Source organism: Sorex fumeus, unplaced genomic scaffold (assembly GCF_029834395.1).
Source record: "Sorex fumeus unplaced genomic scaffold, SorFum_2.1 ptg000043l, whole genome shotgun sequence".
Lineage (NCBI taxonomy): Eukaryota > Metazoa > Chordata > Mammalia > Eulipotyphla > Soricidae > Sorex > Sorex fumeus.
Window position 1 is genome coordinate 10,969,225 of NW_026606100.1, and position 26,634 is coordinate 10,995,858.

The 26,634-nt window shown below is 37.9% G+C and overlaps 1 protein-coding gene across 2 annotated transcripts in view; it reads left to right on the forward strand.

Annotated features, from left to right (window-relative positions):
• The window catches only part of PRKG1 (protein kinase cGMP-dependent 1), a 1,343,145-nt gene that overhangs the window by 951,892 nt on the left and 364,619 nt on the right, over positions 1-26,634 (forward strand). For both annotated transcript variants that reach the window (XM_056120587.1, XM_056120586.1), the window contains exon 5: positions 8,844-8,907. In XM_056120587.1, coding sequence (XP_055976562.1) covers positions 8,844-8,907 — 64 coding nt within the window. The remainder of the gene's footprint in view (positions 1-8,843; positions 8,908-26,634) is intronic.

A 26,634-nucleotide genomic window follows, 5' to 3' on the forward strand; every position in this document is an offset into this window, starting at 1 on the left:
TTCAATATTCAATATTCATATTCAATATTCCAAAATACAGTAAGAAGTCTCACAATGGAGACATTACTGGTGCCCACTCGAGAAAATTGATGAACAACGGCAGGACAGTGCTACAGTGCAGTGCAACAGGCTTAAGGAAACCTTCAGGAGTCAGAAATAATCATGCATTGGATGATAATAAGGTTATAGAGATTATAGAAAGTATATATAAAAAAAAAACTAACTGGGACTAGAGGTGCTTGCTGTGTTACTGAGTTCGACTTGATTCCCACTGCATAGTCCAAGAAAAGTCACTAGGTGCTATCCAGGAGCATCTGAGCATTTCCAGATGTGGTCCTGAAGGCCTCAAGCATCACTGGAGTGGTCTGAGCAATCCCCAAGTACCTCAGAGTCTGAGCACCATGGCATTCTCTGATCATACCCTTGCTTTCAACTGCCAGCCTGGTTTGCTAAGAATCATAGGGAGGGGACCACTGACTTCTTGAGCACTGCTTGGGAGGCTTCCCACCAAAGAAACCCAAGCAAATTAAACTAATAAGAACACAGAAGTACTGAAATAATGCCACGTTATTTTCTAAAATAACATTATTATAAATCTATATTAAAAGTTCTTGAAGGAAATGAATACGTAAGCACACATCCATTGTCCATCAAAAAGTGATATTATAAGTCCTCCGTCTCAGAAGATTTTATATACATATGTGAAGGAATGACAGAAAGAAAAATGATAACTTTGACATATTATGGAAAGGGTTTTGACTTTGAGGATCCCTCTTCAAGTGGACTATAGGACCTCTTGACTCCCAAACCAAATTTTGAGAATGTTTCTATTATATTCAATATTCATCCCAGCTTTTTTTGTTGACATATTTCTTAATAAAACTGTTGTGCTTAGGGTTCTCCTCCTTCCTTCTGTTATTTTGATCTGAAAATCAGAAACAAGATCACGAAGACAATTTATTTCAGAATATGGGGCATACAAGTAGACGTTGCACTTGTCTCTTCCACAAGTCAGTCTATGGGCAAAAAATGGACAGTTTTTGGAGAACTCAGTACAGCAATGCTACTGGTGGCAGAGATGGCTTCACCTAAAGAACTCAGTCCACAGACTAGCTTGTGAATTATGTTGCAGGAGAACTCACTTCCCTCTTGTCTTTCCAAGTACTGTAGGTGATTTCAGTAAAGTGGGAAAGGGAGGAAAGTAACTGAGAGAAGAGTATGTCCGTTCACCTTCCTGCCCTCCTGAAAGAATTAGTTCTGCTAAATCCTACCCTAAGCACTAGCATCTCACCAGCCCCACGTGGCAGCTGTCAAGCTGCGCCTGAAGTCAACTTGATCTATCAGGCACAGCAACCCTGAGAGCCACCACCCAGATTCATGGCCAGCCATCACTCAGGCTGGAGCAAGGGATTACTCTTTACAGGAAACAAAGAGTCTGTCCTAACCCCAGCCCAGGTTTCCCAGGAACATCACTTTTCTTTGCAGGAAAAAATTGCAGGTGGAGATGAAGGATGAAATAAAACAGTTTTATTTAGAAATGTGCCATGGGGTACTGACAGAGAAAGAAAGGACAAGGGTATCACCAAGGGGATATGAGTAAAGTCAAGAATAAGTATACATTCTTGGTTGTTAGTCTCGCATTTTGTTACTTTATGTTCCCCAGATGAATGCAATCTTTCTATGTCTATCCCTTTCTTTCTGAGTCATTTCACTTAACATGATACTTTCCACGTAGTACCACTTGTATGTAAATTTCATGACTTCATCTTTTCTAACAGCTTACATAGTACTCCATTGTGTAAATGTACCAAAGTTTCTTTAACCGGTCATTTGTTCTTGGGCACTCAGGTTTTTTCTAGATTCTGGCTATTGTATAGAGTGCTGCAATGAACAAACAAATGCAGATGTCACTTTGACTATACTTTTTTGCCTCTCTCTCGGATATATTCCCAGGAGTACCAGGAATTTTACTTCATGGCTTGGATGCCAGCCACACATACTAGGGGAAAAGGGAGCTCAGATAGAGAAGGGAGCACCAAATAAAGGGTGTTGGGAGGATCCTCCCAGGATGGGAAAAGCATGCTGAAAGTAGACTATAGACCAAACATGATTGTCACCCATTGCCTTTTTGCAAACCACAACACCCAATAAGAGAGAGAGAGAGAATAAAAGGGAATGCCCTGCCACAGAGGCAGGGTAGGATGGGGGAAATGGGGGGGTGGGAGGGATACTGGGATCCGTGGTGGTGTGAAATGGGCACTGGTGAAGGGATGGGTATTTGATCATTGTAAATTGAAACCCAAGCACAAAAATTTGTAAGTCTACAACTGTACCTCATGGTGTCTCACTAATCAAAATTAAAAAATAATAATAATAATAAAAATAAATAAAAAAGAATAAGTATACATCTCAGATTGAGATACAGGCAGATCTCTAAGGCAGAGAATACAACCTCCATATCTACAAAGTTGAGTGAGTGTGTGTATTTACTTTTTGGATCACACAAGACAATGCTCGGGTTATTCCTGGCAGTGCCCAGGGACCATATGGGATGCCAGAGATTGAACCCACATCAGCTACATGCCAGGAAAATTCCCTACCTGCTGTACTATAAATCCCACAGTTGGTTTTGTTGTAGGGCTTTTCTAATATTTCCCCTGCCAGTGCAGGTCTGTGGCTAGGACATTGTCAAGTGAGAAATCCTGGGCACTTGATATTCTACCCATTTTCTTCTCAAGGTCTTTAGATTCTCTTAGAGCTTCTTTTCTAGGGAGTCTACCTATCCTAGACCAGTGTCTCATTTTATGCAAAAGAGTTCATTTACACCGCAAAGGGGTTTGCTCTTCAAGCCTTGGGCTCTTTCGAGGCCAGTGATAAAACTAGGCAAGTGACTAGTGACTAGGCAATTTCTTCTTGGTTTTATCATTTCCCCTAAAACTCATGACCAACCACATCACCCCCATCTATCTGCCTGCCACAGAAGCTTTGCAGTGAAAATCTGAGTATGGATTTTTATTTTATTTTATCAATAAAATCCAGAGTCTGAATACATAGTATACATAGAATACAAAGTATTCAAGATGTATTCTTAATCTTTTTGAATAATAGGTAAGACTGTTTTTATGGAATTGTAAAAAAAGTGGTACTACATCCAGTAAATTATCTAGCTTCTTTCTTTCACTGCTTTTAGACTGTGAATATACTGATATTATATAATTATATAGAGGGCTGGAGCAATAGCACAGTGGGTAAAGCTCTCGCTTTGCACGGGGTCAACTTGGGTTCAATTTCTCCGCTCCTCTTGGAGAGCCCGGCAAGCTACCAAGAGTATCTTGCCCGCACGGCAAAGCCTGGCAAGCTCACTGTGACATATTTGATATGCCAAACACAGTAACAAGAAGTCTCACAATTTGCTATGAGATGTTGCTGGTGCCTGCTCCAGCAAATCGCTGAAAAACGGGAGGACGGTGCTACAGTGCTACAGAGGTAAATTGTATGTGATATAGGTATTGTAGTTATTTAGGACCATGTTCTCCTAGGATATGTATACTTAAGTAGTAGGGGAAAGTTTCAAAATACCTGTATCCTTCAAACGATTTAAGGGAAAAAATGCACACAGAGATGGGTGAAATTAGTAGACACAAGGGCCAGGAAGATTGCTTCCATAGTTGGAAGCCTGTCTCATAAGCAGCGGGGAGAAGGTAGCTGGAATAGAGAGGGGATCACTAAGTCAATGATGGTTGTAGGAATCATTTGCGATGGGACATGTGTGCTAAAAGTAGGAAAAGGACCAAATGTGATAACCTCTCAGTATCTGTATTGCAAACCATAACGCCCAGAAGTAGAGAGAGAGTATGGGGGAAGTTGTCTGCTGTGGAGGCAGGGGTGGGAGTGGAAAGGGAGGGTATATTGGGGACATTGGTGGTGGAGAATATGTACTGGTGGAGGGATGGGTATTTGATCATTGTGTGATCGAAACTCAAACATGAAAGCTTTGTAACTGTAGCTCATGGTGATTCAATAAAAAAAACAAGTAGCTAAAGTTGGCACAGTGTTAACGGTAGCAAATCTAGGTGATAAGGATACAAGTGGATATAAATTACTCTTATTCAGCACTGTAGCACTGTCCTCCTGTTGTTCATCGTTTTGCTCGAGCGGGCCCAGTAACATTGTGAGACGTGTTACTGTGTTTGGCATATCAAATACGTCACGGGTAGCTTGCCAGGCTTTGCCGTGCGGGCAAGATACTCTTGGTAGCTTGCCGGGCTCTCCGAGAGGGGCGAAGGAATCGAACCTGGGCCGACCAGCTCGGCTGCATGCAAGGCAAGCTCCTTACCTGCTGTGCTATCACTCCTATACATTTTTAATAGTAAAGGTCGATTTATAAATTAAATCACTAAATTTATAGTAATATAAACTCTTTTCTAGTTCATTATATTAAAAGAATATAGTACTGCTTTTAAAGTAACTAGAAATAATTTTCACTTTTTAACTCTAAAGTATGTAGAACATTGAATATGCTCCTGAGTCATTCAAATGAGAATTTCCATCACCCTAGTGAGTGGTATAACCACAGGCAGATTCTCAATTTCCTAGTTGTCTATAAAATGAGTGGCATAACAAGGCTTCTTTGAAAAGGTGGTTGTAAATCTGTAAAATTCTTAGCTCAGTGCCTAGCAAGTAGAAAATACCATAATCTCATCTTCTATTACTTTATTTTTTATTAGTGAAACACCATGAGGTACAGTTATAGACTTACAAATTTTTGTGCTTGGGTTTCAGTTATACAAGGATCAAGTACCCATCCCTCCACCAGCGCCCATCCTCCACTACCACGTGTCCCAGCATCCCTCCCACCCCCCACTCCTCCCATTCCACCCTGCCTCTGTGGCAGGGCATTCCCCCTTGTTCTCTCTCTCTTCTTTTAGGCCCTGTGTTTTGGAAGAGAGTCATTGAGTGGCAATCATGTTTGGTCTATAGTCTACTTTCAGCATGCTTCTCCCACCCTGGGAGGATCCTCACAACACCCTTTATTTGGTGCTCTCTTCTCTATCATCTTCTATTACTTTTATTACAAATTCTAAGTTCTTCATTCAATTAGAAAATGTAATGGAGAAGCTCTGTACTTTAAATCATCTCTACTGCATATAGCTGTGTTCTTTGATTTTGGGCCTATTGCAAATCCTTAGGGGACCAGACCATTTTAATAGGCGTGTAAGAATTACTTGTAATTAGTATGTAAATTGTTGTAATTAATTTTTATTACGTAAATGAAAATGTTTTTCTCTACTGCTTTAATATTTTCTGTGACTCTGTCTTATAAGTATTTGCATTAAGATTTCCAAATGGGGGGGCTGGAGCAATAGTACAGCGGGTAGGGCATATGCCTTGCAAACAGCCGACCCAGGTTCAAATCCTAGCATCCCATAGGGTTCCCCGAGCACTGCAAGGAGTAATTCCTGAGTGCAGAGCCAGAAATAACTCCTGAGCATTGCAGGGTGTGACAAAAAAAAAAAAAGATTTCCAAATGGTAGAAATTTTTTTTTTGTAAAGCAAGGAAAGTTTTGCTAAAACTTATTGAGAAAGATGTGAGGAGAGAGAGAGAAGAAGTACATGTTTAAGAGAGAACACAGATTTCTCGAGAGTGGAATTAAGCAAGGAAAGAAACATTGAAATAAGCAAGCAAGATATGTGTTCAAATTTGAACATGGGCTTGAAGAGCAAACCCCAAATATTAGAAAACTTTTTGTTGAATTATACGTTAGAAGCATCTAAGTTTAAAGGGTTTTTTTGATGTGTTTGGGAAAATGAAACTAACATTTTTAATAGGTAGAACTTAAAATGAGGGCTGGAGAGATAGCACAGCAGGTAGGGTGTTTGCCCTGCATGCGGTTGACCTGGGTTTGATTCCCAGCATCCCATATGGTCCTCTGAGCACTGCCAGGCATAACTCCTGAGTGCAGAGCCATGAGTAAACCCTGTGCATCGCCGGGGTTTCCAAAAAGGAAAAAAAAAGAACTCAAAATGAGTATTCTCAATTCTTTTGGATGTTCAAGCTATTAGTAGACAGGTAATTCTTAGAGAGCAAATTAATTACATGAGAGAGTTTTCCTGGTGTTTGAAAAGTAGAGATTTATGTGTTTTAAAGCTGGCTACAAAATTGTTTAAAGAAATATAAAAATTAGACCTCTTATTTTTCTGTTAAATTACTTCCATTTTGTTCTTAGCATAACTTGCTACTAACATTTTTGAGTATTTCATCCTAAAGACAGTCTCCAGTTATTAATATCTGCTGCTAAATGTTTTAAGTCATTTAAAATAATAAAATATTATGGCAAATATATATTCAATTAAGAGGATGAAGGGAACTTTTCCTTTTCTAGCATTATACATGGTCATTATTCTATGTGTAATAGAAAAGAGAAAAAGTTGTATGGTCTTATGTGTATCATCCTAGTAAAAAGACTAAACTCCTAGAAAAAGTAGAGGAATGATTTCCCTGATTGAGGGACTTCAAGACATGGGACAAGGAGAGCTTATAAATCTAAGATGAGGAAGATCTGAGGATCTAGAAATATCCTCAAAATGTGAAACATAAATGTTCTCAATGAAAAATAAAAGATAAGGGTATGAATATGTTAACTAGGTCATGATATTTCTTTCACCATATATATTTTGTAATGAACACAGAATATATAGTTTTGTCAATACTATCACAATAAAACTTCAAATTTACTTGAAAGTAAATTTTTTAAAGATGTTTTATGCTCTCACATGATTAATGTTTTTGTTTTCACTTAGTGGGTTGTGTGATCAAGCAAATATTTTTACCTATGCATGAATAAAACTGTTAAAAATGAAAATACCATGATATTGTTTGACAATGATATAATGTAAATTGAAACAGAGTGTAGGAGAGATGTAATAGACCTGCCTAGAGAAAGGAGCCAATTATATTAAAATGAACAAAATTCACTTCTACTATGTGTGTTCTACAAATACCAACTGGGATAGAATTATTCTCATTATTTTTATTCAGAAGCAATGGAAATACAGCTCATTAAAACAAGGAAGGAATAGGTATTTAAATCTGCATAGTTCATAGAAGTAGCTTTTTCTGTCACATTATAATATAGGTCATCCACCTGCTGAAATAAATGATTTCCTAGATATTAAAATCCATATGGCCAAAACCCACAATCGTAAATCTGTGTAACATATGGAAAAAACACAAGAACAAATATCTGATTATCTAATTGGAATTGTATTATGAGATGAAAATTCTCTCAATAACTTGACCTAGTTGGGGAGAAAGCTGCAAAGATAGGAAGCTTTCCAACATGGTCAAATGAATTCTTTCAGAAATGACCATTTCTCAAGATGAAGTTGGTAGGGTAGGAGTTGACCTGTAGAAATAAATGTGTGTGTGTGCTTTATAGGCTGGCGTGTCTGGGTATGCTAGCAAGAATGACCTGGAGGTGAAACTGGAAGAATCTGCTGAAAAGTTAATAGCCTCCCTCCCCAAGTACACCTGAGACATCTATCAACCAAAATTTATAGCAAAAGTTTTATAAAAGGCTAGTGCAGCTGGGTAGGGTGTTTTCCTTGCATGTGGCCAACCCAGGTTCAATCCCCAGCATCCAGTATAGCCCCCCACGCATCAGAAGTGATTCCTGAGTACAGAGCCAGGACTGTTATCCCTTGAGCATTGGTAGGTGTCACCAAAAAATAAATAAATAAAATAAAATATGTTTTAAAAAGTTTGTAATGCTCTATCTCACAGTGATTCTATAAAAAAAATTTAAAAAATAACTCCTAAAAGTAAAAACAAAGTTTAAAAAAATAAGGGTTTCTAGGAAACCTTATTTGTGGGAGTTTGTTTGGGCCAGAATAGACTATAGAGAAAGCTTCAGGAAGAGTAGCTGGGTATTTGGTCTAAAGCTGAGTATGAGGGCTATCATTCATCTATAGAAGTTTTACAGAAAATGTCATACATATTTGGGCGGGAAAAATTAGCATGTGTAGATGAGAACTATGCAAGGAATACATTTATTACCTAAGTACTAAAGTGAACAGCAAATAATTGAGAAATATTACCACAGCATGTTTTTAGTATGATTATGAGATAGTTAACTGAGGTATAAGGGAGTGTTCCACTCTGTAGCTTCCAGTTCTATCTAGGCAAGAGATCATCATCTCTATCAAAGTATTTCTTGGTTCAGTCAAAGTCAGAAAACTGTCTTAGAGCAGTGTCATAGTTTCCAAACTACAGTTTTCCCACCAGTGATTTTTTTTTGTTTGTTTTCCTGACTTTCTTTTTCCTAGAGAATATGTTTTTTGAGAGATGGAGTACAGAGTGGCACAGGGTTTTGATAATTTGAACATTCATTCAAATTTATGCAATTGCATGTAGTGGGGTTTGAACTCAGTTATGTCCAAACTCAAAATTCTGTTTTTTTTTTTTTTTGGTTTGCTTTTATGTTTGTTTTTTTGAGCAGTGAGGTGCATGCAGAGGTATTTGGAAGTTACTCCCAAGTCTATGCCCAGAGGTCATTCTTGGCAGTGTTCAGAAGACCATGCATTACTTGGGACTGAACTATGTCTCTACCTGCAAAGCATGTGGTCTGTTCTTTCAGCTATCTTTCTGGTCTTTTAGGTTCTTTTTGAGATCAGGAAAAAAGACACTTCCTACCACCCTTTCTTTAAGTTATCAAATCATGCTTTGAGCCTCATCTGCAGATCCTTTGTCATGAAATGCTTTTGCATTTTCATTCAGCTATGTTGCTGAATGAAAATAAATTGCTGTTCATGCCTTCAGCATCATTCTCTGTTTTGTTTTTCAGTGTTCCAACATTCCAGAGCCTTCCTGAAGAGATCCTCAGTAAACTTGCTGACGTCCTTGAAGAGGTAATTGTTTTTAGCCCTTGAACTTTTTGAGATGGGACCCGGCCCATCACAGCTGTGTGATGATGAATCACAAACTATAGAAAGTCTTTTTAAATATTTTAAAGCTCTGGAATGAGCTATATATTTGGATTTAAATAAAAAGTAGCTCAGCACATCTGACATTTGTACACAGAAATGTACAAATCAACTTTACAGAGGGAGGAAGACTTGCAGTAAATATGTTACAAGAATGGGAGATGACAAAAATTGTAGTAGCTGCCGCTTGTAAACTTCAGATTAGCAAATTTATATTGGAAATGAGTACTTCTGGTATATTTTATAGGCAGTGACTTTATGCACATAATTTTATGCCTTTCACTATTCTTTTTTCCATGAAACCATGAATAGAGAGAGAGAGAATAGTGTGTACATAATACTTAGTTGTAGCCTTTTAATTTCAAGGTACATTCCAAAATACTAAGTAATTAGGTGAATAGAAGTGAAATGAGATGCAAATGGTCACTCTTGAGATAAAGGTTGATTCAGGATTATGGAACTCCACATGAACCTTTCTTGCCTATAAATTCCCTTATTTCTCTTCAGATGCTAAGAATAAGACTTCATATTGATTGTTTGTGTTTGCTATGAAATTATTATTGAATGGCTATTACATTGTGGGCTCTCATGGGCCCTGGACATGCAGCAGTGAAAAATTAAAGCAGGACAAAAATATGTTCATGCTATTTGAAGAGCAGGTAGGAACATGAGGAACTCAATAGTAAACTGCATATGTTTTAAAAAGCATATGGTATGTGCATTAGAGATAACTATTTTTTAAAGATAGTTTTATCTTTATTAATAGTTTAATGCATCTGAGGAAGCTATTTGATATTTATTATTAGTGAGACGCCATGAGGTACAGTTGTAGACTTACAAATTTTGTGCTTGGGTTTCAATTATACAATGATCAAATACCCATCCCTCCACCAGTGCCCATTTCCCACCACCACGGATCCCAGTATCCCTCCCATCCCCAGAAAAGCATATAGAATTTAGGGATTAGAACTTTTAGCTATAGTTGTCAGTTGATTTAAGAGGTGAAGTGTTAGAGCCAAAGAAATAGTCAATATAAATGTTCCAAAAAATAGTGTGTCTGAGGAATGCCAGGTGTATCTGGGTGATCAGTGGGGCAAGATTGAAATGAGTGATCAGAGGTAGATGTAGGTAGAGTGTAAGCAGGCAGAGCCTATAGAATCATTTAAGTATTATACTTATTTTGGTTTTTACTTGGAGAGGTTATAGTCACTGGCAATTCTAAGGAAAATCTTGTAATTATTTGGCATATATATTTAACAGAAGTACTATGATACAATGGAAAAAGTAACCTGCTGCTTACGTGATAAAAGATAAATGAGGGTGATCATGTTCAGTGTGATAGAAGATCAATAAACAGATTCTGACTGTATTTTGAAGTTGAACCTGAAAAGTTTTTCTCTTGCAATAGATATATGACATGAGAGGAAAGAAGTGAAGGATGACTTCAATGGTACTTTGAGATACAAAGATGAAATTGTCATCCTTTGAAATAGGGCACACTAAGTGAAGAGTTAATGTCAGAATAGGTGAGACAGATTGTGGAGAAATGAGCTAAGGGGTTTTGGCAGAGGGGGGTACTTTACTATAGTGACATAGTTTATTATAGTGTCACTTTTGTATCAGGGATTAGTGGCCAAAAGGGTGTTATTTGGAAGAGTTCCCTGTATACAAGTACTAAGTAGAACTCCACAGAGGGTAACAACCACCAATTATAATAATAGCAAAAATGGATCTTAATGATGTAAGTATTGAGAGGGAACTGTGAAACAACACTAAAAAACAACATTGTTAATGAAATATTATTATGCATAAGAGTGTACGCGTATACTTTCACGAAAGGGTACTTTGCGAAGAGTCATTTTAAGTGAATATTAAATATGAGATACATGTGAATGAACATATGCTGGAGAATGGAACAGAGAGAGCAAAGAGATCAAGAATGAATAAATTAAAAAAAAGCAGTGAAATTTAAAAGAGCAATAGAAAAAATTGGTCATCAATCCTTAATATTTCAACTTAAAGAGAGTTTGTACTGTAATAGCCTGTGAAGAGAAAAATCTAAAAGCAGTTTGGACATTAAACTGTAGGAGAATAAAGTCTTTCATGTAAAAGGCTAAAAAGATTTTTTTTTGAAAAGGCGAAGAGAACCCTGGGACAGTCAGTGGAAAGAGGATAGGAAAGAGGACACTAGTACAAAGAATGTCATGGGACAAAGAGGAGCTTTACATGCAGCCTTGAGTACGTAAGTCAGTCTTGAGTGAGCCCAGGAAGACAAGCTCTCTGGCACTACAGAAATAGGGACAGCAGATCATGATGCAGGGACAATCACACAGATGAGTGGGCGGTATGCTTATTAGAAAGATTAGTCAGAGAAAAAGATTAATTTCAATACCTATGGCTGGGGACACTGCAAGAGTGAGGATTCCAGTTTTAGTGGAGGGAGGTGGGGCTTTATTTCTCATGAGCTGAGTAATGGGACAGGTTTCAAGGACAATGGAAAGGGACTTGCATGATGATAAGACCAGCTGCTCATTAATTCTGTGTTTACCCTGCTGTATAGATAGGCGTCTCTTCTTAAAAAGATGTTTTCTGCAGATAGTTGTAATTCTGAAACAGACCCCTAATTTTCAATTCTTACTCTCATTAAGGCAGTGGTTAAAGTTTCTCTTGCCTTCAAGGTCTCAGATGACCTTCGTCCGATATAATCCGCAGGCACATGTGCCCATCTTGGGCAGACCAGTTCTCAATACCTGCAAAATTCAGACTCAACTGATGAAATGAGAGGTTGGAGGAGTTTCAAGTCCTGGGCTAACTGTAGAAAAAATATATTGTAGGAATACTTTACTGAATTAAAGAGCAGTATAATGGGGAGCAGTTAGGTCTACTCCAAGAAAATGGAACTCAAGAGACTAGCGGAGAAACCAGCTTAGCACTTAGTCAAGCTGAGGGAGTTGTTTGTCTTGTTAACTATTCTGTTTGGTTCGTATTTTCCATCTGCCCCATTTATGTCTGGACTCCCATCCCAAGCAGGAAAAGAATTGAATTTAATTAAATCTGGATTTTTTTAAAATATAAAAGCAGGGTTGGGAAAGAGAAGTTTGCTTGTGAAAATGATTTTAATGATTGACCTTGGTATTCAAATCAGGCAAGAGGGCTAGAATAGTCAGGATAGAGCAAGAACTAGTGACATATTACAAGTTCAATGAATTTTCTTCTCATAAGGTTGACAAATTTTTGGATAATATTGGATAATAGAGTGAGCTCTAAACATATTAAAAGTGTTTTTGCCTCTGGGCACTAACTACAAGTAGTTCGATTATCTGTAGAATTTCAAAGACTTACATACATAAATTCTTAGAGACTTATTAAAGTAAGATTTCCTATGAATTATTGGCTTCCCCCATTTTTTTTGTGAGAGCAAATGTGAAGCAGAAGGCACTTTGGATTTCTGTGTTCAACTAAAAATCTCATGAGAAAAAATAATGGATAATTTTTTTTTCTGACTCACTGACCCTGTACTTGTAGTCTCTATAAATATAAAACTGCTTTTCTTCATATTTGGTATCTTGCTCTGGTGGCCTTTTTCTTTTTTTCAAAAAACAAACAACCAAAGTGCAAATTTACTAGCTCCAATCAGGCTTCTCAAACAAAAATAAAGTAAGCAAACATGAAATCCTCTAATCATTTTCTTTCTTTTCCACAGCTGTGGAAGCATTTGCTGTTTTGCAAAAACAATAGCCATGGTTCTATAAATAATTCTGACCAAAGAAATATTTTAGTATTTTGTGTCAGATTTCCTAATCAGAAGATGCCTTCATTTGTTTTTGGATTGTATGAGCTCTTATACAGTCTTGTTGCTTGAAAATGGAAACTAATGATTAAATGCCCACATATTTGTCTTGAAGACATAAAGATGAAATAAGCAGACAAAATACAAAGTAGGCATATGAATATACTACCCAATGCATGAAAATATTCAAGTCAAATTGAATAATAACACAAAAAATTATATTAAATTTTGTATCAGATAAAATGAAATGAATTTAAAAGAAGAAAGCAAGAACAATGTCACATAACATTATTTGGAAATGTGCTTACATAATAATTGAACTGTCTTTCTACAAATAATTGGCAAGATGAAAGACTCCCAGATTGTTTTTTAAAGGGAAACATAATTTTTGTTTTGCTTTTTTTTCTAATTTGGATTTAGGTACTATGATTTACAACATGGTTAGTAAGAGCTTCAGGCATATAACATTCCATCTCCATACAAACCACCAATGTCAACATCCCTCCACCACTGTCTCACGATCCCCTTTGATACCCTTTGGTGGCCCCTCACTCTCTTTTTGTTAATATAATTTGAGTCATATGATTATAGTATTATAATAATATTGATACTTATGTATTTTTGATGGGGGGATACACCCGGCAATGTTCAGAAGTGACTCATTGGCCTGCACTCAGAGATTAATCTCAGTGGTCCTTAGGAGACCATATGGGATGCTGGAATCAAACCTTGATCTGCTGAGTGCAAGAAAAACACGCTAACTTCATCCCAGCCCAACGCTTATCATTTTGATGTATATTGTTTTCTCACCTCCCCATAACCAAAATTTCCAAGACCCTCTATTAATATCCTAACCCAGCCTGCCTCATACCTGCCTGGTATGTGTGATAATATTAAACCTCCTGATTTTAAAAAATATTAAAGTTAAAATATCAGAAGCAATGGTACTTCTTTGCTATTGCTGATTCTCTTATTAAAAAATTGGCTTTGATTGTCAGAAAAAAACTTCAGGACTTAACTGTTGGACCAGCTTTTTAAGACCATTTAACCTGTGAGTCTATAATTTTGTCTGATTGGATCTTAGATATGTTTAAACCTAAACAATAGGTCAGAGGCCAAGGACATAACTCCAGAAGACTGGTATGCATGCTTTGGTGCTGGAGATCTGAGTCTGGTTCCCGGGCACCTCCTCTCCCTGAGCACTGCTGGAAGCCTCCTCTGAAACTGAGTAAAGTGTCACCCCCGAAGACCTCCACATGTCACCCCTCCAAAAACTATAAGACTGGAAAACAAATGAAAAATTAAGTAGGTCTTCTTGGCTTGTATTTCTGGATGGTATACCTACTTCTGTTTTTGCTTATTGAATATTATACTATAATGGCCCTGACAAAACTTCAGACAAATAGCCTACTTCAAACTTCTTAAATTGCTAAAAGGAACATTCTAAGAAGGTTAAAATTTAAGAAATGCAAGAGGCAGACATTTTCTATTCACCCTTGCTTTAATGTGGTAGGAAGCAAATATTAGGTTAATAGACCAGAGCTCATTTTTAAAGAAGGAGGTTGATATAACAGCAGGGAGCCTTGCTTCAAGGTCTAGCAGGGCTGATTAAATATTTTATTGTATTAGCTCTGCAGCTGTTCCATAGTGTTCTCATGTCATGTTGACATTTTTTTTCCGGATTCTTTTCCATTTTCTCCAGTTGTCAATACTACGGGGAAAACTTTGTCTTGATTGCTGAAAAAGTCTCTGTCAGTCTAAACAGGCCAAGTGTCCTAAAGAGAAAGATACTGGTGGAACGTGACAAGGATTGTTGTCAGCACTCTGAACTACGTTGCTGTGACTGCGCATGCTCTTCCCCATCTTGACTTGGGCTGTTTCTAGCCAAGACCTAGCTAGAGGAAATTCAAAGAACTTGGCCTTTCTTAGTGACTTTTCACCTGAATGACTGAGTCTGGAGTTGTTATTATCTGCATAATGTTTCTTCCATTTGGGAAATTGCTGAAAGTATAAAGGAAATAAGATAACCTATTGAAAATAACCGGGAGACATTATTGTCTACTTACTGTACATACCACTTGGTATACCTGCGGGATAGTTTCAACTGAAACGACCATAATATATTCAACGGTCGTACTGAATATATTATGTTTATTGCATGTGTTGTATATTTGGCATGTCTTGGTATTTTGTGTATACTGTATATATTCTTTATATACTATCTATAGGACTTGGGATAGCCAAGTTATTGTCGATATATGGATATATTACTTTGGGCTGAAAATATTATCTAGATTACTTAGAAAACCGCTGAAAACATTAAGAAAATAAAAAAAGGTAATTGTGTTGAGAGTAGCTGGAATATATATATATATATATATATATATATATATATACTTTATCCTGGGAGGTTAAAAACGTTCTTTGATGGGATGACATTTGATCAACACCTATGAAGCTAAGGAGCTATAAAATGTTAGGTTTATGCATATATGGAAATCTATCATATATAAATAAGATTTGGATGTTATAAGTAATTATAGCTTGCGTTGACACTTGAATCATAATGAACTTTCTGCTTAACTATGAGATTCTGTATAATCTTACAAAAACAAAGATGTTGTAGTTCTGATCCTTGACCATTTTCATTTCTTATCATTTGGAGAGTCCCTGTTCCCATATCTTAGATCAAATTAGTTGGTATATGGAAATAATAAGTACTTATTCAGTGACTTAGAATAAATCTCTTATTTTGTGACATTTCACTTCTTTAGACTATAAGTTTCTAGAGGGTATAGGCTCAGTTGAAGCAATTGATAAAAACAACAGTTCTAACTTCCACTTGCTGCCACCAATTCTGACAGGCTAAGATACCCGTTTAATAATATGTGGAATAAACACTATTAACATCACTTGATCACTTGATATCCCGTTACTCATCAATTTGCTCTAGTGGGCACCAGTAACATTTCCATTCATCCCTGTTGCATGCTAGCGTAGCCCAATGGCATATGCTCGTTCTAGGAACATGAAGAGCCTCAAACTGATCGTTCAGGGTCTTGACGAAGAAGTCTGACCATATAGGTGTGCAGCCATGTGATCTTTTGACGCCCCATGGAATCCAGTCGGTAATGGCTCTAGTCCAGCGATCATCTCTAAATCTGATTACGTGTCCAGCCCATCTGATTTTCGATGCCTTTGGCAAATGAGACAGCATCCCTGATTCTTGAGCGTTGACGGAGTTCGGAACTCTGGATTCTTTCTCTCATTTGAGTGAAGCGTGATACTCCAAGCATAGCTCTTTTGATTCCTCTTTCAGAGACCCAAATCATGTTCTCATCCTGTTTTCGTGGGGTCCAGGTCTCTGAGGCGTATGGTAATGCAGGAAGAATAGTGGAATTGAAGAGATGTGCTCAGAGCTGGAGGTTCTTAATCCTCTTAGTTATTTCTTTGACGCTCTTGAAGGTGTTCCAAGCCACTCTCTTCCTCCTGCACAGCTCAAGTACCAGGTTATTCGTCATGTTGACTTCTCAACCTAGGTATACATAACTGTTGCAGTGTCGTTCCATTGAGAGTGAATGGAATATCAGTAACAAGACTGTTTCTCATGAACATTGTCTTTGTGAGCTGTAATCGACCTTTCCACACTCACGGTCGAAGTCAGTCAGCATTTGTGCTGCTTGGCTGATGTTTGGTGTTATTAGAACGATGTCATCAGCAAAGTGGTGGAGATGATGTAGTTGCCGACCATCTATCTTTACTCCCATTCCTTCCCATTCCAGTCACCGCATGACATTCTCAAGGGTGGCACTGAAGTGTTTCAGTGAAATGGTATCACCCTGCCGAACACTTCTCTTGACATCGATGATTACTTCTTTGTAGAATGGTGAGATCCTGGTAGTGAATCCATAATACAGCTCACAGAGGATCCTGACGTATTGAGTTTGAATGCCCTGATTGGCTAGGGCTTCGATGACTGCTTCTGTCTCAACAGAATCAAAGGCCTTCTTTAAATCAATGAACGTTAGACAGAGCGACATCTTGAACTCCCGAGAAACCTCAATGAGTTTGGTTATCGTGTGGATATGGTAGATGGTGATGAATCCTTTTCGGAATCAGGCTTGTTCACATGGTTGTTCTTCATCTAGTGTTCTGCCAATCCTATTCAGGATGACTCAAGTGAACAGCTTGTAGATGACACACAATAGGCAGATTGAGAAATAGTTGCCAATGTCGTGGATGTCTCCCTTCTTATATAGTAGTACAGTCCTGCTGGTTTTCCATTGGGACGGAACCTTGCATTCAGACAGGTAGCGTGTGAAGAGCCGAGACAGTGTATTGATGAGTACTGACGGTAGTAAATTAACATGACATGTCCCAATTTACATCTGGGAAACTGAAGCTCAGGTAATACAGCTAAGTCAATGGGGCAATACTTTACCATATAGAATCAGTCCTTTTCTTACTTTGCTGCATTGCATTCCAGATATGTAGAGTAAATGAAAAAAAAAGAAAAATTCTATTATCCTTCTGATATAAAAGGGAGATGTTTTCTTCTGAAAATATTTAACTTCTTTCTTAGGAAATAATTACATCCCAATCAAGGCGTTTCTAGTCATTTTATTGTCAGAATGTGTATGCCTTCCTCCATCCTACTTGTAATTCATTAAAATGTATGTGCTCTGCAAATAGACCAATTTGTAATAAATCAACTTTCTAGAAATATCCATAGAAAGTGCTTCAAATAGGCTACATAAGAAATTACAAACCTGCTTAGTTCTTGCAATTTGCTGCTTGTAATGCAGAACTATTAATTAGTCGCCTGCTTTTGGTATATGTTCAATCTCCCAGTTACAATGATATGTAGATAGTTTGGAGCAGATCATGAGGAACCCCAAAATCCATTTTCATAATAAATGTTTGCAAAATATAGTAATGAGCACCATCTGAATGAGACAACATGCTCTGAATAAAAACATACTACAGTAACAAACATCATCTAAATGAGACAAAATGCTCTGGCGGAAAAAAAAAAGCACTGCACAAGATTGTCTCCTTTCCTTGACTTGCTTCCTCTCCCCTCCAGTTTTCCCTTCTATCTTTTTTGTCTGAGACAGCTTTGAAAGAGCCAAGAAATCTGTTTGGTGGCCTTTGTACACAGTAAGCATCAAAGACATGAGTCAGTGAATAGCAGCCCACTAGTGCTTCTGACACACCAAGTAACCTTTCGCTGTAGTCACAGAATACAAAGCCTTTCTGTAATGGAGAGAGTTACCAAACAGCCGAAGGAGTGGATGATGTGGGTATTTATTCTAGGTCTCCCTAAGACCTGTGGATAATGAGAAGGGAACTATGACCAGTCAAGGCATTAATGAGATTGTGGCAGAATGAGCAATGATTCCTGCATGTATCCGGATCCTGTGTGTTATTTTAATTATTATGAGTTGCAATAAGTGAGCTTCTGCTAGATATCTGAGAAGAGTTAATGTTTTTATTAAGATTTAAAATTATTATTTTAATAAAAGTAATGTGGTTGGTCTCGTAAATAGGGCTGCAGTGCACATCATTTTGCAGCTTCTCTTTGTTTTGTATGCTGTGCATATCAGCTACATTTCTGAGATTTGTGAATTATTCCATGTCATAGAGTAGTAGGTACTCTCTACTTGTCTTACAAAATTTTTCTTAAGTCCAGTATTTTTCCTTCCCCTTTCCCGCTTTTCCTCCTTCACTTCCTTCCTCCATTTTTATTTTTCTCTATTTCTTTCTCTCTGTTTTATCCTCATCTTATTTTTTTTAATTTTTGGGGGGTCACACCCAGCAATGCACAGGAATTACTCCTGGCTCTGCACTCAGGAATTACCCTTGCCGGTGCTCAGGGGACCATATGGGATGCTGGGAATCGAACTCAGGTGGCCGCATGCAAGGCAAACACCCTATCCACTGTGCTATCTCTCCAGCCCCCTCATCTTATTTTTGCTCCCTTTATTCTTTTGCAGTTTCTACTTCAGAATGATGTGTTTGCTTCTTTATTTCTGGAACGCTACTTTTTTCCACTTTTTAATATATATATTTTTTTTGCTGGGGGGAGGGTAGGAAAGGGCCACGCCCAGTGGTGTTCAGAACTTACTCCTAGTTTTGTAGCTGGAGCGATAGCACAGCGGGTAGGGCGTTTGCATTGCACGCGGCCAACATGGCCGACCAGTGTTCGATTCCTCTGCCCCTCACGGAGAGCCCGGCAAGCTACCGAGAGTATTCGATATGCCAGACACAGTAACAACAAAGTCTCCAATGGAGACGTTACTGAGCCCGCTCAAGCAAATCGATGATCAACGGGAGGGCCTTTACTTTTACTTACTTTTTTTGTACTCAGAGATCACTCCTAGAAGGGTCCAGGGGACCATATGGGGGGCAAGAGATTGAATCTAGGTCGACCACATGCAGGGAAGCACCCTTTCTGCAACACTCCAGACCCTGTTGTCCAGGTTTTGTTTGTTTGTTTTATTTTAATTTTATTTCTGCTCACATCAGCAATGATCGGGGTTTTCTCCTCGTTATGTGCTCAGGAAGGACTCCTGGTGGTACTTTGGGGACCATTTAGAATGAGGTCTTGCAGCACTATGGTTTCTCTCTGGTGCCCATTGGAAGTAGTCTGATGCTTCTAGTTTTAGATCATTTGTATAGAATTGGAATCATTTTTTCATTAAATGTTCTGTATAATTTACCAATGGCTCATCTGGAACTGATAATTTGTTTTGAAACATGATTCTATTGCTGTTTTATTTGGGCAGGGTAGAGGGAGGGGCTCTTGGGTGAAACTGTATATGCCAAGGGTCAAACTCAGGGCTTCTGCAAGCCAAGGATGTGCCCCAGCCCTTGAGCTATCTCCCAGGACTTGATTCAGTTTTCTTGACAGATTATAGGTCTATAGGTCTATTCAGACCTATTTATTCTTGTATAAATTTTGATTCATTGTGTCATTCAAGAAGTTGAAATTTTTTCACGGGTATTTTGTCATATAATTTGTCATCTATTACTTTATTTTTAATATCCATAGGGCATATATTTGCTGGAGCAATAACACAGCTGGAAGGGCGTTTGCCTTTCATGCGGTCAACCCGGGTTCGATTTCTCTGCCCCTCTCGGAGATCCCAGCAAGCTACAGAGAATATCCCGCCTGCGTGGCAGAGCCTAGCAAGCTCCCAGTGGCATATTTGATATGCCAAAAACAGTAACAACAAGTCTCACAATGGAGACATTATTGGTGCCCACTGGAGCAAATCGATGAACAATGGGAGGACAGTGCTAGAGTACTACAGTGTCTTATTCACTGGATGTTGATGGGTTTTATTGATCTTTTCAAAGATTTAGCATTTGGTTTAATTGACTTTGCCCCCTCTATCATGTACCTGCTTTTCATTGTATTTAATTCTATTCTAATGATTTTGTATTTAACTTTCTTCTTTGGTTTTAGTTTTCTATGGTAGAATTTAAATGGTTATTATAGTTTTTCATAATATAGTATTTAGTTCTGTAAATTTCCCTCTAGTCACTGCACTTTCTACATTCAGGAATGTGGGTAGTTTGTATTTTTTTTGTTAGTTTTGTTTTTGGGCCACACCTGGCTGTGTAAGTACTCCTGGCTCTCTGTTCAGAGATCTCACCTGATGGAACTTGAGCAACCATAGCTGTACCAGGGATTGAACCCAGATCAGCTGCATACAAGACAGACGACTTATCTGTTGTACTCTCTCTACATACTAAAATTCATTTTTATTTATGAAAATAATACTTAATCCTTTTTTCTTAAGACTTTTTTGAGCCATCTGTTTTGTAGATGTATTTACTTTGCACATTTCTGAATTTTCAGTTATCTGCGTTTTAATTTCTAGTTTAGTTGCAGTGTAGACTTAACACATATTTTATGTGATTTCTGTCTATTGGAAACTGTTAAACTATTTTTAATGGCACAGAATGTTGTATGTTTTAGTGTAAATATTCCATATGAACTTGAGAAGACATATATTGTCTTAGAATAAAGTACCTAAAAATGTCAAATAGCTGATTCATGGCAATATTAAAATCAACTCTATTTTTATTGTGTTTCTGTCAGCTAAATTTATTTACTATTACAGGGTACAAAAGTCTCCAATTAATAATAGATTTATACATTTCTCTTTCTATTCTATCTGCTATGCCTTGTATATTTTGACACTTACTACTAGCTACATGCATGTAGGAATCATAATGCCTTCTTGCAAATTTGATGAGTGACATGGTGTGATGCTCCTTTCTGCCCTGATACTCTTTCCTTGCCCGAAATATGATTTATTTGAAATTGATATAGCTATGAATTCTCTCTTTCCTTCCTTCTGTTTTTTTTTGGCCACACCCAGTGGTGCTCTAAAATTATTACTTCTAACAGGACTCAGGGGATCCTATGAAGTGCTGGGGATTGAACCGAGAGTGGCCGCATGCAAGTCAAGTGCCTAACTCTATAGTTCTTTGTACAGTCTCTCCAGACCCCATTAGTTTGGGTGTTTTAAAATTTGCTATTAGCACAGTATGTTGATTTTTATCCCTTAGCGTCTAATCTGTATATTTGTATTATTTTTGTTTGTTTTTGGTTCTGTGCTACACCCAGTGGTGCTCAAGAGTTATTCTTGGCTTGGAATTCAGGGGGAAATTCCTAGTAGTGCTTAGGGGACTGTGCAGTGCCAGGGATTGCTTCCAGGACTTCTATACACAATAAATATTCAACCAGCCCATTGATCTATTTCACCAGCCATGATCTTTGTACGAAGATTTCTTGTGGACATACAAGTTAGGAATTTAAATATTACTGTATCACTGTCATCCCATTGTGCATTGATTTCCTCAAGCAGGCACCAGTAACGTCTCTATTCATCCTAGCCCTGAGATTTTAGCAAGTGCCACATCAGAGGCTCTTTCAGGGTCAGGGGAATGAGACCTATCATTGTTACTGGGTTTTGGCATATCGAATATGCCACAGGGAGCTTGCCAGACTCTGCCGTGCGGGCAGGAAACTCTCAGTAATCTGCTGGGTTCTCTGAGAGCGAGAACTAGACAATAAGAAGTCTGTGACTTGTTCTGGAGTAAATATACTAATTATATTTGTGAGTTTGTTGTTAACAACTCTCAATTGGTATATTTAAGTCATTCACACTTAAGGTAGTTATTGATGTTTATATATGTATTATTATCTACCATAGATGTAACTGTTTATCAATTTTGTTTTTATTTCCTTTTTAAAAATATTTTAGTTGAATTACTGTGAGATAGTCACTTACAAAAATCATGATTAGATTTCAGTCGTACGATATCCCAACACCCATCCCTTCACCAGTGTACATTTCCCAGCACCAGAGTCCCCATGTTCCCTCCTAACCCTCTCCACCTCATCCCACAGCCTGCCTCTGTGACAGCTCTCTTCTCTCTCTCTCTCTCTCTCTCTCTCTCTCTCTCTCTCTCTCTCTCTCTCTCTCTCTCCCCCCTCCCTTTCCCTCACTCCCCTTTCCTTCTCCCTCCTACCCACTATCCCTCCCCCACCCCCATTTTGACATTGTGGTGTTCCTTTCTTTACTTCCTATCTTCCAGCCCATTCTCATTTTGGTTTTAAACCTTTTATATGCATGTTTTCCCTCTTTAGTGCTGTGTATATACATACATATATATGTATACATATATATATTTGTAAGGTAAAGGTAAAGGCCCTCCCGTTGATCGTCGATTTGCTCGAGCGGGCCCAGTAACATCTCCATTGGAGACTTTGTTGTTACTGTGTTTGGCATATCGAATACTCTCGGTAGCTTGCCGGGCTCTCCTAGAGGGGCGGAGGAATCGAATTTGGGTCGGTCATGTTGGCCGCTTGTAAGGCGAACACCCTACCCGCTGTGCTATCGCTCCAGCCCGAGCAATAGCACAGAGGTAGGGCGTTCGCCTTGCATGCAGCCAACATATATATTTGTGCACACATTATATATCAGAGTATTTCTTTAACTTATCTACTATTATTTACTTGACATATTTGTATAAAATAACTGGTAAAATTTTTTTTGTACTATTATCATTTGATCAATTTAGAATTTATTTTACATTCATTTTCCTTACTCTAGCACTTTTTTCTCTTTTATAAGTTTTTGACCTATATCATTTTCTTTTTCCTGAAGATCTTTGTACAACATTTTTAGTAATGCAGGTCTACTATAACACATTTTTTAATTTTGCAAACTGCCTTGTAAACTGAGAAAGAGTTTTGCCTTCAGTTTTGACATGATTTTGCTGTATCCTTCTTTCATTTTTTCTTTGTACACTTTAAGCATTTTGGCCAAGTGTTTTCTAATGTTAATATGAAAAGTAATTCTTTATAGGTATTTCAAAACACTTCTCAGCCTATTTAAAATATCCACTGCCCTTTCCTCACTGCTGTTGTTGTAATCCTCGTGGGGTTGCACATTCTTGGCTGTGGTGCTCACATCTTACTTGGACACTATATGTGCCATGTTTTTTGCATATGTAGTTGTGGTACCCATGTACATTTTAGTTGTAGTGTTCGGGGCTCACTATGTGTGCTTGTGCTGGGTCTCTTCTCTCTGGTTTTAAACATTGGTACTTGTGCTCTCCAGTAATGGCACACTCTGTTTTGTAGTGGGTCCCTAAAGGCACAACTGATGGCACGATGCTCAAGGAATGGAGGCAACACTGGGGACCAATCTCAAGGCCTGATGCTTGCAATTTTTTTTTTTTTGCCACGGAACTATCCCCTGAGCTCCATTTCTCTGCTTTTTATCCATTATTTTTTGTTTTCCATTTGTCTTTGATTTTGAGCAGTTTAAAATTGACACCTTTTGATGCTTCTCTGAATGCCTTAAATATGTTGTTTTTGTATTGGTCACTAATTTTGGAAAATTCTCTTATTTTTACTTCAGATATCTACTTTGTTCTTTCACCTGGTATTTTCATTACACATGTTCCAACTTTTATAATTGTCCTTCAGTTTGTTGACATTTTAATTCTAGTTTTCCATCCTATTTCTTAACATTTCAGTTTTAGATGTTTCTATTTATATGTCTTCCATAGTTACTTTTTGATTTGTGTAATTTCCATCTCTCTGCATACATTATCCATCTGTTCTTGTATGTTGTCCTCTTTTCCCATTTTTGCTTACCATACTCTTTGTTCATAGTTATTTTATATGCCCCGTTTGATAATTGGAAGATTTCTTCTGTATTTGATTTTGATTCTGAGGCTTGCTTTGTCTCTTCAACATGTGTGTGTGTGCATGCGCACATGTGTGCATGTATGTTTTCTTTCAGCATACATCATAGTTTATTGTTGTTAAAAATCAACTTTGATATTGTATAAACAGAGGTTGGTTATGTTTATCTGGCTAAGAGTTAGTCTTCTTAATGTTAGCTCTAGTTGGAGTGTTAAATACTGGTTTATTCTAGTGACCCTTCTTACATATCTTCTATCATCCTTAGGTTTCTCTAGAAAACCCTGAAAAGTCTTAGAGTTGTAGTATTAAAGCTGTAATTCCATTATTATACAGAAGCACTATTGATTTCATATTTGAAGGAATAAATTATACACAATACATACGATGCTTTCTTGTGCCCCCACAGTTCTTTGTGACTTGGGGTGCTACACTTCTAGTGATATTCAACCAGGTTTTGAACCTGATGGCTCAGTGCTTGGGGCCTGGTAACGTGGTACTGTCAGGCACAGTCACCAATGCTTGGGGAACATCCAAGAACAGTCATACTTGCAGACTCAGAGCCTCAGTGTTCTCTACTGTGAATTTTTCGTGCCATAGCTTAATTCTAGTATTAGCCTCACCAAGAGAGTAGATCACATGATTAACTGGGTAAACAATATATTTTCAGACAAAACTTCTGAATTACTTCTGAGTGTGCCCCTTAGTAAATACAGGGAATATGACTGAGCTTACTATCTCACATACTGAACTATCTCCCTATCCTCTATATAATATAAAAAGATAACTTTTAAATAAATAAACATATTAGCCAAAAATTCAGGTGGTGATAATTAAAAGCTAAGCATGTTTTGGCAGATCAATCATTTAATTGCAATTTGTGGAACAGTTTCCTGTAGAAACCAGTATTCAATATCCTGAGGGAAAAAAAATAAGATAGGTTTTGGGTTTTTTGGGAGATGTTTTTTGTTTTTTTGGGTTTTTTTGGTTTTGCCTTTTGGGTCACACCCAAGCGATGCTCAGGGGTTACTGCTGGCTCTGCACTCAGGAATTACTACTGGTGGTGCTTGGGGGATCATATGGAATGCTGGGGATTGAAACCAGGTCAGCTGCATGCAAGGCAAACACCCTACCCACTGTACTATCACTCTGGCCCCTGGCGGGTCGGGGGTGGTTAATGGAAAGGAAGAAGATAAGTATCTTAAAAGGAGTTCAGTGATACTGACAAACTTTAGCTACACTTAGTAACGTGTAATTGGTTGCTGTTTGATCCCTTTACAAAAAGTCCCTGTGATCTGGCTATCAGATCTCTTGTCTCTCCTCCTATTGGCTACTTGGCATAGTTCAAAGTTCTGGTCCAGTTATTAAATGATGAAAAAAGAAATTTCTTCCGAATGACCACCAATATCCCATTTTTAAATGCCTTTATGTCAACCTGTTGTGATGTAGATATAGATTTATTATAAGGCATTGGCTCAAGCAGCAAGGCAAACTGAGCTTACAGTTTGCAGTTTGCATGCTATAGACTCAAGAAAGTTGGTGTAATTCAATCCAAATTTGTAGCCTTAAGCACCAGAGGAGTGTAAAAAACAGAAGATTGGTGCCCCTGCTTAAATAGTCCTTTATAAAGAAAGGCCAAATCATTTCTTCTGTCCTTTTGTTCTTCTCAGAACCTTACTCATTAGATGCCAGTTCACAGTGGGAGTAACACTTTGCTTCACTGGGTCCACCACTGCAGATGCTAACTTTATGCAAAAACAGCCTCACAGAGAAACCCGGAAAAATTGAATTTAGACACCTGTGATCTAGTCAAGTCAACCCTAAAACAATTATGGATGATAAACTGTGGAGAGAAGGGATAATTTCTTTAAGTCCCATTATTAGGTCTCAGTCTTTTAGTGAGACTAGTTGAGGTATCTTGGTCCCTGTCCCTTCCCTGCATATGAAGGGAACGTTGACTAAAAGGAAATAGAGGAAATTGGTACCATTCATCTGGTATCAGTAAAATAATTATAGGGTATGGTCAAATAATTCTCTTAAAAACATCTTTGTTGATGAGAGCAGACAGTTCTTTGTATATTTCAATATGATCAACTTACCTCTTTCTCTAAAGACACACAGGGTATTTTTCTTCTGTTTTAGGTCAAGAAAACAATGAGAACTTCTTGATTTAAAATCCATTCATTTAAAAAAGCATGGTAGCCCACCCTCAGGCTGAGCTTCCTAGGAGTTTTCAACTCAAGTAGTCCACAATGGAAGGGATTTGCTATGGGCAGTCTGCAGCAATCAGAATTTTTAAATGACACTCACAATGAACCTCTTGAAGTGCATCAGTAACTATTTAAAGTGTCCCTATATATATTGACTATGAGTCTTTGCTTCTGGACCCATGATTCAGATAGGTCATCGATGGTTCTCTGCATTTCTAATATCTGTCCAGTTTGCAGAGAGGCATTTATCCTGTGATGTCACTTTTCTGATGCTGATTACTGATTTTGTCAGCTTTTTCTTGTCGTGAGTATGGCAATGATTTCTGAGATGCTTCTGTCACAATGGAAACCACTTTTTAAAAAATCTTAAGTGTAATATCTGTATAAAACATTAGCACAAGCCAGGGCACAAGTGAGAT